General features: G+C 41.6%; 1 protein-coding gene across 1 annotated transcript in view; it reads right to left on the reverse strand.

The window, feature by feature from the left end:
- The window catches only part of LOC126419509 (uncharacterized), a 101,561-nt gene extending 90,617 nt beyond the window's left edge, over window positions 1-10,944 (reverse strand). Inside the window, exons 1-2 of the mRNA XM_050086699.1 lie at window positions 10,873-10,944; window positions 2,878-2,906 (exon numbers count right to left, since the gene is read on the reverse strand). Coding sequence (XP_049942656.1) covers window positions 2,878-2,906; window positions 10,873-10,918 — 75 coding nt within the window. The 5' untranslated portion in view covers window positions 10,919-10,944. The remainder of the gene's footprint in view (window positions 1-2,877; window positions 2,907-10,872) is intronic.
- Between the last annotated feature and the right edge of the window lie 2,767 nt (window positions 10,945-13,711).

Genomic DNA, 13,711 nt, shown 5'->3' on the forward strand with positions numbered 1-13,711 from the left:
AATGAAAATTTTACTGAAATATTTCACTAGAAAGAATAATAAACGTCAGTTGAAAACTAAAGCACGAAATTTACTAAACGACTTCATACTAAAATGTAAACTTTCACGGCCGGAAATATCATGTCCATTATAATTATCCAGGCTGTTATGCCGTGGTCGCTTGATGAATTCTGAGGTGATTCCCAACGTTTCGTCTCCGACTGCGGGAGACATCTTCAAGGGGGTCCGTAGCTTGGTGGAAGGTCAGTCAGTAGCGAGACAGTGTGTGTGTTGGACCTTCCATCAAGCTACGGACCCCCTTGAAGATGTCTCCCGCAGTCGGAGACGAAACGTTGGGAATCACCTCAGAATTCATCAACCGACCACGGCATAACAGCCCGGATAATTATAATGGACATAAACGACTTCAACACACTGGAAACTCTATAAAACACAGCGAGCGAACGGTTACAAAAGTTTATTAAGTCGTTATTTCGCCACAAACGGTACGCAACACCGCTGAAATCTATTAAATGTAATAACTGTATTACAGAGCACAAATAAGTTTGTCAGTACTTAGCTTATAACCGCTACAGCTACAGTGCACGCCGCAAAATGTAAGGTGCAATCTCGCTGAAAATCCAATGAAACTTTGCACAGACGTGATGGGCTGTGTTCTAGTATTCCCATCGATCGCGTCCCTTCACTCTTTTCAGTTCTGAGCGCACAGAGTGCACAGAAATATGTCTAAAAAATAGAGTCTCCCGTGACGTGTGAGAGTCTGGTGGGAGATTTTGCCTGATGTCTTCACGACAATTCTCGGCCGCACTGTGCAGAGGAAATGAAGATGCTCCTGCAACGTTTTCGATGTAAAGTGTTTGAACACGCACAATATAGCCAGTAATTGTCTCCCCCTGCGTTTCGTATCTCCTCACATGAACCGCTGGCTTCGAAGACCACATTCTGGCACAGACAAGGAGCTGTGGACCAATATAGAGAATTGGCGGAAAGCACAGCCGGTTGCTTTCTATGATGAGGGTATTGGAAAGTTGGTACAACGCTACGACAGATGTCTTAGTTGGAGATGCGGCTTTGTAGAGAACTAGCTGGAAGGTGTAGATAGCTGTTGCAAATAAAACATCTTTGATTTTCACAGTGGTTTCCATTTCGCGACAGATTGGACCTTCCTGCCGAATAGCAACCGCGTATTTCACTACGATTAAAAAACGAACAACATTATTAGAGCTGCAGTACATCAAGAACTACTTCTTTTAAGATTTTTTAATTAACAACTACATTTTCATTCAATTTCCAAACGAAAAATTATACTGCACGTTTTACTGTGTTCTGTTCGTAGTTATTAGTCAACAAAATCAGTTTCCAAAGTACTTCGCGACTGTATTTACGTAGCAAGTTATATGGAATCTAGACCTTTCGCTGCTTACAGGCGTTGATAAATATCAATGGGGACAGTTGAAAAATGTGTGCCCCGACTGCGACTAAAATCCAGGACCTCCTGCTTACATGGCAGACGCTGTTTCCGACTGAGCCACCGAGGACACAGACGGTATTACGAGTGCAGAGACGTATCTCCTCCACGCTCCCCGTGAGACGCACATTACATTTTAGTGAACCTGCCCACCATACTCATTACTCACGGCAGTCAATCTACCGATTCCCGTAAGAGTTCGGGCAATTTTAGTGCATCCGCACTGAAGAAGACCATGGGCCGGTATCCTTATCTATATGAAAAATGGCTCAAATGCCTCTGAGCACTATGGGACTTAACATCTATGGTCATCAGTCCCCTAGAACTTAGAACTACTTAAACCTAACTAACCTAAGGACATCACACAACACCCAGCCATCACGAGGCAGAGAAAATCCCTGACCCCGCCGGGAATCGAACCCGGGAACCCGGGCGTGGGAAGCGAGAACGCTACCGCACGACCACGAGATGCGGGCTTATCTATATGAAGATGATATCTATCCTTTCGGACATGTCCCAGTCCGGGTGTACTCACATTGCTTAATCTCTTACGGGAATCGGTAGATTGACTGCCGCGAGTAATGAGTATGGTGGGCAGGGGCACCAGAAATGTAGTGTGTGGACAGAGCGTGGCAGAGATAAGCAGTTTCAATATGTCCAGAATGAGATTTTCACTCTGCAGCGGAGTGTGCGCTTATATGAAACTTCCTGGCAGATTAAAACTGTGTGCCCGACCGAGACTCGAACTCGGGACCTTTGCCTATTCGCGGGCAAGTGCTCTACCAACTGAGCTACCGATGCACGACTCACGCCCGGTACTCACAGCTTTACTTCTGCCAGTACCTCGTCTCCTACCTTCCAAACTTTACAGAAGCTCTCCTGCGAACCTTGCAGGCAAAGGTCCCGAGTTCGAGTCTCGGTCGGGCACACAGTTTTAATCTGCCAGGAAGTTTCAGTTTCAATATTGTCTGTGTCCTCGGTGGCTCAGTCGGATAGAGCGTCTGCCACGCAAGCAAGAAGTCCCAGGTTCGAGTCCCAGTTGAGGCACACGTTTTTCAACTGTCCCCTTTGATATTTATCAATGCCTATAAGCAGCGAAAGGTCTAGATTTTATATAACTTCATTGTTAGAGAGCTGGAAGATCATCAATGATATCTGTACAGATAGCAACTTCCTGTATTTTCCTATTGTCAACGGATCTCATCTTGGTATCTATTTGCAAAGAAGGAATTCATTTGTAAGGGAAACTGATATTTAGCAGTTGATATAATTTCTTGGAAACAGGTGGGATTAGAAAAGCCCATTCACTATAGAGTTATTAAGCGAAAGTCTCTAAAATGGAACATAATATAAGTGCGTTCGAGGTTCAAAATTAGGAAACTTGTCAAAGCTAAAACAGGATAACTTACCGGAGCGACCTGCCTGGCCTGTACGATACCTGAAACAAGAAAACCCATGTTGGTTACTAACATATTAATACTTTATGGTGGTCACAGAAAGGACTTAACATTTAACAACAATAATAACTTTTAACGTCATTGAAGATAACTGTAAAAAAGGTTAGTGCTTCCATATATCTGGGGAACATAATTACAGAAGACATGACAAGCAATAAGGAGGTCAAAACGGGTGTAGCAATTGCCAAGGAGGCATTTAATAACAAGACGAGGCTTTGATGTGAGTGCATGGACAGAGGAAGAGACTGACAAAGAGCTTTGTATGGGGGGTGGCATTATACAGAGCTGAGATGTACTCTGAGGAAAGAGGAAGGTGCAAGAACAGGAGCAGTTGAGATGTGGATTTGGAGGAGGACTGAAGCGATAAAATGGTTAGACTAAGTGAAAAATGAGGAGTTGCTGAGAAGAGTGGGTGAAGGGGGAGGAGTTTTAATGGTTACCAGTAAAAGAAAATACGATTTTCTTGGACACTGAATGAAAAAATGTAGTTTATCGATGGATGGTGTGGATGGAAGAAGAAGGGGACGCAGAAAATACCAGTTGATAGTGTAAGGATAGAAAACAAATAAGAGAAAACTAAGCAGGTAAAAAGTGACAAGCTTGCTTGTAGAGCTACATGTGAATACCTGCCCTAAGGCAGCACACTGGAGAAGATAATGATGATGCTGTAAAATTTTACTAACTTCGAAAATGTAAACAACCTTTCTATTCCATTCACATATTTGAAACATTACTTACTAATGTACGTATTCGTGTTCTATCAATCATCCCGACAAAAAGGTGTTCTTACGTGTTACGAAATATATCAGTTAGCATTTCCAAAGTAGAAACTTAATTGCAATGAAGAGGTAATTTCATACCCAAACTATATCTGACACATTTAACACTGCGTAAATGTCGTTCATTTTTCCGTTTGCTGCGTAGCGCAGTCAAGAGATTCAACAGTCTGTTTTCCACGTTGAAGAAAATATAATAATAGGTACACATCTGCTTTCAGTTTTGACTACTTCTCTCAGGTTTTCCAGTGTAGTCCCTCAGTTTGTTAACATTACTAAGAAATCTGAAGTGCGGTTAAAATTATCACGATAGCTACATTGCACACAAGGCACGATAAAAACTACAATAAGTTTGCCATTATAGTAAAGAATGCTGAACCTATGACAACCGGTCAGTTTGAGCCCTTAACTATGTGCGAAGCAGGGAGAACGGTGTAGGTTACATTCGTCGATAAAATAAATATCAGAAATTAATTCAGGCACCTTAGACTCCAAATTATTAGATGTTTTCTAAATAGCTCTGTTTATGTTCTGGGTAACTTTAAAGACTTCTAAATAGCTATGCCCCTGTTCTGAGAAACTTTTTCTCTATTCTTGTGTTTATTGTAATCGGTTACATTGCGTACTTATCTCACACTGTATAGTGAACTAGGGCTAAACAGAACAAATACCGATGAAATTAATAAGAAATGATCATAGCACCGATTTGCACAAACAGGGACCATAAATTCCGAAACATACAACGAAGCAACTAAAAAGTTGAAGTAGAAAACCAAGCGAAAAAATCGTGAATCCAGAGACACACAACTATTCTTGGAACTGATTCTGAAATTCGTTTCGTTGCAAACCAATTTCTCTCTAGGGAAGATGGTTGTACATGGAGGGCATACACGAAGTTTTTTGGTCGATACTTCACTCTAGCGACTGATTTCAGAATGACATGTAGGAATGCCCACTGGTGCCCGTCGCAGACAGTTTCCACCATTTTCTACAGTTTTTGTTGTTGTTATATATGAGATTCTGTTTTATGCAACATTTTAATTTATTTCGACTTCCACATATTGAAGTGCAGTATAATATATTGCAGGTATTAGGAACATATTGTTAACCAGCGGAAAAATTCTCCAATAAGAACACGAACAAGACGAATATGCTCCTGTTTAATATAAGACTGACAGGGAAAGGGGTACCAGCTGCCTCATTATACCCTCGTCAACACCTTTAAGATTTTCCCAAAACTCTTGGGCATGCCAACACATTTTGCGCTCTTCTTATCGTGCAACTGACACCCACACAAGCTCCCAGAACTGTATCCGGCTCACAGCCACTAGTCTAGTGCTGTAAGTAGCTCAAACCCTTTCACTCGTACTTGCTTATTCTCATTTACTCATTCAGCCCAACTCATTATCATTATCTCTTTGTGTCTCTCTAACTGTCATTGTCTCCTGCCTCACAGCCACAGTCCCCTTCGTTCTATCCTAATACTGCTACTGTCTCCTCTCGCTGTTAACTGTCTCCCTCTTGCTCCCTCTTATTGCTGCTAGCTCATTAATTCCTTTCCACTTACGCTTCTCTTCTCACTGTAGCTCTCTCTCTCTTCTTCGTTGTGGTTGTCATGGACTCGGGCTCTCATTATCACTGACTCTCACTTGCTTCCACTTTGTCCTTCTCTTTATTCCTCTCCCAATAGTACTGCCTCCTTTATTCCTTTCCTAGCAATCTTCTGTCACTGCCAATTATGTTCCATTGGGACTATGTCCGTCTCCTTCTACGACACTTCCCCTGTCTCCTTCGCTTTCTCTGTACCACAACCACTACTATTTTCCAGTATTTATTACTTTTCTTCTTTTTGGCACTGCCACTGTTTCCTCGTCTCTTAGCAAAAAAAGCATGAATATGTTCGCATGTCAAAATTGTAGGAAAACTTTGTAAAGGTACTGAGGAAGGTGGAATGAGGTAGCCAGTACCCCACTTTTCAGTCCTAGTCTTTTAATAAAGAGGGGCATATTCTCATTTTTGTGCTCCGATATGAGTATTTTCCGTTGGTTCCCTTATTTCTCCTGCTACGGCAGGGCATACCACTCATCTGAAAAGAAATTTATGACTCAGAAAAATTTACTTACGTGAAATTGCAATAGTGCACAGTTACGTAATTTTTCACATCACACCGGATTTTATTTGCACGAAAAAAACATGTGTTCCCAGAATGCTTCTGATGATAATGGAGGCATTTTACAGCCGCTGGATTTTATGTGTACCGGTAGGGAAATTTTGAATCTCTATATTTCGGAAACAGGTAAAGATACCAAAGTTATTTTCAAGTTCTTTCGAGAGAGGGATCTTAGGAATATACCGTAAAAATTAGAGCCATTTTCTGTTCATAGCCCTCTAGGAATCCATGGCTAGGTTTCAGTACTCAAAAACCATGTTTTGGAGGTGTTTCTCGAAAACACATAAAGATTTTGAAAACGGAAACATGGTAGTTATAGACAAATACTTAGAGAATAAACCATCAAAAATTGAGTAATTTTCTGTGGATATTTATTATTTAGATTTCGTCTCACACTGGATTTTACGTGCATAATTTACGTGTACAAATTGAATTACTTTGAACTGCTGCATCTCGAAAAAGTTTAAAGATATCAAGAATATTTTCAGGGGTCTCCAGGATCTGGATGTTAGAAAAATATCCCACACATTTCATCCACTTGCTGTACATAGCCGTCTCTGAATCCGGCCGGCCGGTGTGGCCAAGCGGTTAAAGGCGCTTCAGTCTGGAACTGCGGGACCACTACGGTCGCAGGTTCGAATCCTGCCTCGGGCATGGATGTGTGTGATGTTCTTAGGTTAGTTAGGTTTACGTAGTTCTAAGTTCTAGGGGACTGATGACCTCACATGTTAAGTCCCATAGTGCTCAGAGCCATTGGAACCATTTGAATCCGGAGCTCGTTTCTGATAATCAAAAACCGTATTTTTCGGGTTTTCTCAGGAGCCGCCAATGAACTAAATAGTGCCTCCATCAGCTGCGTAATGCGTTCCGTTGACCACATCTGATGCAAAAAGAACCAAACGATTAGGTCCCATATAGCAAGCTAGAGGAAGTGTGTGTTGTTAGAACTTTGGCCCTGTACTGTAGGATATTTACAGTAAGATGATCCTTCTTTGGGTATAAATAGGGTCCCTAGTCTAAGGGCTATCTAAAACACTTGACTCTATCTTTCTATAATCAATAGAATCTGAGGTATGAGCCCTGTCGCTTGTACACTGATTCTTCAGTTACAGAATTTTACGGAAAGTGGATTTCTATACGTCCTTAAAATTAATTATATGTGTGGACCATACTTCGAAGGTCTTTTACCATGGAACATGGGGTATCTGAAAATTAATTGAGTTTCGTTAACGTTGTAACAGTTTTAGCTTTGTTGAAAACTGGAATATTAATGTGAAACTCGTTTTTCACAATACTTATGCCTAATTTGATTTCACTTGCTGATTATTGCTGTGTAGCGAAATAATAATGTCACAGATAGACGACTAAATACAGATTGGGCAAGGTTTTCTCGTTTTCAACGCCTTTAAATTTCAGTATGTAACGTAGCAACTACGTTACGTAATGCTGAATAAATATGCCCACTATATTTTGCAATTTTATTTAAAGGCTTCGATAGTAATTTTAATAATAATAATAATAATAGTAATAATAATAATGTAAGGGCTTCACCAAAATTTAAACCAAAGTAATTCACGCCATCCAAAAGGCGATTTTAATTAACATGTTTTCGTTATTAATCAAAGTAAATGTAAATGAGAGTATGCAGAAGGCAGTGGGCAGGCATACATCGAACGATCGGTATAGAAGGCTCTGAGTCATCTCGAGTGTGTAGATTGGAGTGCCAGTTGCGCGGAAAAATGATAGGTTTATAGTACCTTATAGACCAATTTCAGCGTGATAATACCGTTCCTGCATCAGAAAACGCGTTATATTGTGAATGCTGGGGGGGAGCCACTCCCCCGTAGAACTTCGATGGCGATATTGTGAGACATCAGAGTCGAGAGAAGATAGTCCCACTTGTTCTTAACCCTTCAGCTTAAGAAAAATATATTTCAGATGTAATCTAAAGCACATGATTTAGGAAAGGGCTTAAGAAAATGATCTCCTCTTCTACATGCTATTTTCTTGCATTAATTTATAAAATGAGTAACGGCATGATTGCTCAGTGGCGCAGAAGTACGAATAAGGAGGAGGTGGGTGCTAGTTTCGGTGTTGATACTTTCGCTCTGGAGAATCGCTTTGGGTCTTTCATGATGGACAGATCCACATCAGACCGCTCCGATGAAATGCTAACTTTATTAGATCAGTAAGTACTTTTACAGTGCAAATGGCTTGCCAGGCACAGCTCCGAGTGTCTGGAACAGCAGTTGAGTAGCGACAGGTTATTCCGCAATTTAATACGCCAGTAAAAGCGTAAGCGAAGCAGTGATTTTGACTGTGGGATACGAGACTCATTGAGACTCTGATAAACTTTAGAACAACGGTAGAACCGCGTATAACGATCAACATGTAGCCTCATCGTCATGGGTAAGCGATATCTTGCCTGGCTCAGGGCTGGTGTAAATTTCTGATACCTACATCAACATTTACATCCATACTCCGCAAGCCACCTGACAGTGTGTGGCGGAGGTTACTTTGAATACCTCTATCGGTTCTCCCTTCTATTCCAGTCTCGTATTGTTCGTGGAAAGAAAGATTGTCGGTATGGCTCATGTGGGCTCTAATCTCTCTAATTTGATCCTCATGGTCTCAAGGTTTTACTGTACACAAGATGGCCGTAGAGTTGAATGCAGTTAAACGTATCTAAATTAACTGCGTAATATGGTATTGTTCAGGCGAGCGAGTGTTTGCTGTAGCTGCATCATTAGAAGTCCCGCGTGGCAGAGCAAAAGTAGTTGTTTAGCTCTGAGTAAAACTGGTACCTAAATTCTATGTACGTAAAGAGAAGACAGATTGTTGTAGAGAAGGCTAACGTATATTGTATTGTTCTGAAGGATTTAACGTGATTCAGTGTGAAGGTAATTTCTGAACATAAATGAGAGATGTGTCATCATAAAGCACGTAAGGGAAGACGTTAGCCTGATACTCTGTTATCTGTGTGCTCTCGGATTAACTACAGGGGTCAAACATTGCTGTAATAGCAATCTCTTGCAGTTGTAACATGTGCTTTATTGGAGGACACAGCTCATCTTAATTATATTTTGTTTATCACGGAAGGTCTGTGTTCTTATTCGTTGCAACACCCTTTTTCATTACAGTAATACATGGTCGATTTGTTGCTTCCCAAAATTGCTTACATTGAGTAGCATCGAGAGCAGGAGTGCAGAACTATCTCTGAGAGCCAAATATTTTCGTGAAATACAGAGGTCGTGGTCTGTGGTGCTTACGACACGTAACAAACGTTAGGTGGACGTTGGGCCGCTGTGCGCCCGATTTAATACAATCTAAGCGGCACCAGGGCTCCTAAGTGACTAACTACTGGCACCGATACATTAATACAACTCAGGTTATATCACATTCCAGCATTCGGTTTGGTCATAATGGTAGTCAGGTGAAATAAATCTCAGAGTAATAAACTGCTCCACCGACTCCTCTAACTTGTGAGCAGAATATTTGCTTCATGGTACATGACCATTTTTTACCATGGAACATAATTTTAGATTTGCAAAAATCTTAATTTTCCGAACTAATTTTTGTAACTTCTGAAAAATACTGCAGCAAAAAGAAAGTTAGTTTCATCATTTAAACATGGAATAAGCTAGTTAAAACCGAAAGTCTGAGGCATGTCCCACGATACAACACTCTCCCCTATAAAAGATCAGTAACTCAGACTATCTTCTTTATTTGTGTTCACTTTGTATCACGCTTTTCTATGACAAATCATGCTTCAGATAAAGAATCTACTTAGCAGAAAAACGTTTATTCTGAATAATGCGTAATATATTGTTAAATGTGTTTTGTTCATTTATTTTTTTATTTTACAAAATAATCAATCACTCACTCCATTGACAAACTGTCGTTTTCTTTCAAAATGCGTGATATATGGTCGAAATGCACTCTGATCTAAATTTGTAAACTGCAGTAACAATGTTCTTAAAGTCTTTTTCTAAATCTGACACATTTTGTGCTACAAAAATTATATCGCATCATTTCTCACAGTTCTTTTGTGTGACAGTTCAAAATTTCTGGTTTTTAGCAATGTTAATACAGAGGACGAGAGTCATGAGTTGGATTCATGAACAATATTCCAGTAACGTAAGTTGGTAGATTGCAGAATACGCAGGATAGTCCCCAGCTCGTGGTCGTGCTGTAGCGTTCTCGCTTCCCACGCCCGGGTTCCCGTGTTCGATTCCCGGCGGGGTCAGGGATTTTCCCTGCCTCGTGATGACTGGGTGTTGTGTGATGTCCTTAGGTTAGTTAGGTTTAAGTAGTTCTAAGTTCTAGAGGACTGATGACAATAGATGTAAAGTCCCATAGTGCTCAGAGCCATTTGAACCATTTGAACGCAGGATATGGTGTCTCACTGAGCACTGGGAGCTACTGCACCATGGACAAATACCCGCAAGTCTCGCGCAAAAATTTATAACCGTGTTGACGGAGTAACACATCCCAGCCATGTAAAGTTAACAACCCGTTTATCGCGATCAGAACTTATTTTCAGTCGTGTTTCCGATTTCATCCATTTTGTTCAAAATGGCTCTGAGCACTATGGGACTCAACTTCTGAGGTCATTAGTCCCCTAGAACTTAGAACTAGTTAAACCTAACTAACCTAAGGACATCACAAACATCCATGCCCGAGGCAGGATTCGAACCTGCGACCGTAGCGGTCTTGCGGTTCCAGACTGCAGCGCCTTTAACCGCACGGCCACTTCGGCCGGCTCATCCATTTTGTGATCCACAAGATGTGGTTACTGTGTAAAGTACCATACTGACTACGACGCTTGCATACGATAATATCATTTGTCACCCGAGAAAGTTACGTGAGTAACATTCCGACATGTGACAAAATAATTATCAACGAATGAAACTACTGAATACTAATAACAGTAACTAAAGTGTGAAGTAGGACACATGCATTTTTGGCTTCTCGATAGCATTTTGTGGAGAGCAGACTTACCACATACGGCGAAGAGTGCCAACACAGTCAGTAGTTTCAACTCCATGGTGTACAAACAAGCAGTTCTTTTGCGAGCAAAAACTTATATAGTCAGACAAAGACCTTGCGTGGGGCTTTAGTGCACTGGAAAATTCCACGTTGCGTCACTTGGTCGTAAGTAGTGTTAACATTTTTCTAGCTGTCAAGTTGTACGGACTATCGTAAGGTCAAGAGGCTCATTGTTTTTCTCCTAAGGCAATAAGTGACGTACTCCCAACAAATAATTGTGGTTTGCTGCCTATCCGTTTGCATGCATGCGATGTTTATGCGCGTGCAACATTGGGTTCGAGTAATTTACCTCGTCGGGGGCGTGTTATCGAGGGAACGACACGAAACAGATAACATGGCTCTCGTCAGCTGCATGCCACCTGAGGTGAAGGCAGCTCTGAGCATTCCTATATAACATACAGTTCTGCATTCCTCTGCCGGTATGTACAGAGTGACACAGAGTGCAGTAAACATTGAAAAAATCAATAGTTCACGAAATAAAATAGGTGGAGAGGTAAACATTTGAATACATTTTTGACATGACATTGGGTTAACTGAAACAAAGAAAAGGTGCACAAATGACTAACAGATAGCGCTTCATAATTAATAAGAATTGATTTTTAGCGAAGACGATGACCTTTGTTACAGATGCTCAGTATGTCGACAGTCGCTCATCAACAACGCCTATAGGGGAGACGGAGGCGGAATGGATTACCGGGACAGAACGATGTCGGTAGTCTAATTTCGTCTAGAGGCGCAAAGGTGTCTTCAGACTGACAAGTGTTTAAAAAGCTAATGTCTGTTATGGTTTAGTAAGATTGCGGGCGTGGTCGCGCGAGTTGCGTGTCCTACCTATAAAAGTGAGCGAATTGTCGGCTATTTCATAACTTTCCGGACCATTTCCAACTAAGGTAAATCTGTCAGTTTTTTTCTTCACGATCAACGTTTAGTCCACCTACATTACCATGTACTTAGTAGCTATCTTTTTATACAACGCAGTTGAAAAAAATTGTTTACGGGGGTCACTGAATATTTTCTCAACAGATAAGCGCCGTCCCGTGTGGCCGAGCGGTTCTAGGTGCTTCAGTCTGGAACCGCGCGACCGCTACAGTCGCAGGTTCGAATCCTGCCTCGGACATGGATGTGTGTGATGTCCTTAGGTCAGTTAGGTTGAAGTAGTTCTAAGTTCTAGAGGACTGATGACCTCAGATGTTAAGTCCTATAGTGCTCAGAGCCATTTGAATCAACAGATAAGCGTTTAGGGCGGAATGGTCCGTTCCTTCCCGGTCGTTGACGAATTCTACCGCATTGTATGCTTTTCTCACTTGCAGATTGTAGGTAATTATGTACGGAAAACGGAGAGACAAAAGTGGTTCATGAAAAGCATGGACCGAGACGTCGAATCGAAAATTAATAAAGCGATGAGGCACGAAAAACATCGAAACAACTTGTCGTGCCTTTGCTTGCTTTAAAACTATACGTATAGATGAGAAATGGCAATCGCCTTCCAACAACTGATAAAACCTACGGAAATATCATTGTGTTTTCAATAAGGAGGAAGAGTTATGACATGTCATATATATGAAGAATCTGGAAAGAGATGTTTTGGTATGACTATGACAGAAATGCGCAGATCAGCGTATCAACGAGCAGAAAGAAACGGATGCCAGCACCCATTCCATAACGGAACGAAACTGGCTGGAGAAACTGGGTCCTTGGATCTTTGGCTCGGCCCTCCCTGCTTCGAGTTTCAGGAAGCAGTACAAGCAGTGGGCTTATAACGCGCGTGCTTACGTAGATACTGAGGACGATGCAGCCCAGCTTACTTGTAAGATGTGTCATCGAAGAGAGTAAGGAGGAATAAAAGGGAGTCCATTCCCAGACCTCCAAAATTTCCTCCAAATGTTCGACGGGCCGTTCCGGCCCGGTCTCCCCTAGTCGAGGGACAATGTTGTGAACAGTAACGTACAGAACATCTGTAAGTATTGTGAGAAACTGCCGCCAGATGCTCTCTTTTAGCATCCCTAATGAGGTCGGACAATCGCGGTAGACTTGCGCCTTCATGTAACCCTAAAACCAAACGGATTGAGGCCTGGGGACCTGGGGGCCAAGAAAGACATACTTGGCAGCTCAGCACGCGTTCAGCGCTAAACGATGTGCGCAAGAGATCTTTCACTCAGTTAGGAGTACCGAGTGGAGCGCCATGCTGCATGAAAGTCGTAGCTTCCAGTGGGGATAGGGATGATCTGACTCTCCCTCTCACTATAGATCATTTTATACACAATTATCTTGTGGTGCCACTGATGTGTTGCTGTTCATCACCATCTGTTGACCAGATTTTGCGGTTTTTTGGGTTTAGCACCACGTCATTTAAGGCATGTGTATCAGTCTATACCTCTCCACCTACATAATTCCGTAAATTACTGCATTTTGAAATGTTAACGGACTTTTGAACCACCCTGTATTTTCATTAACCATCATTAAACACCTTCATCTAACACCTATGTGTCTGTCTTGTAACTATTAGTTCAAACATTACATCTCAAAGAGCTGAGAGAATCTTATTGACTCGTGGGTGACAATAGAACGAAAACGGTACGTCTTCCGATTTTTCTTCCCAGTTCTAGGAATGAAATTATTGTAGGGTTTATGGTAGAAACAGATTAGCAGAGAAAAAAGATTTGCCTTGCCAAATGTAAGAACAGATGTAGATAGTAACGTTTGTGGAGTAATTACCAACGAGGATAGCTTCAAAGAGGTCTACCTAATGTGTTAGGACAGGGCTTCCCAACCGGTGGTCCGCGGACCCCTT

Source organism: Schistocerca serialis, chromosome 9 (assembly GCF_023864345.2).
Source record: "Schistocerca serialis cubense isolate TAMUIC-IGC-003099 chromosome 9, iqSchSeri2.2, whole genome shotgun sequence".
NCBI lineage: Eukaryota > Metazoa > Arthropoda > Insecta > Orthoptera > Acrididae > Schistocerca > Schistocerca serialis.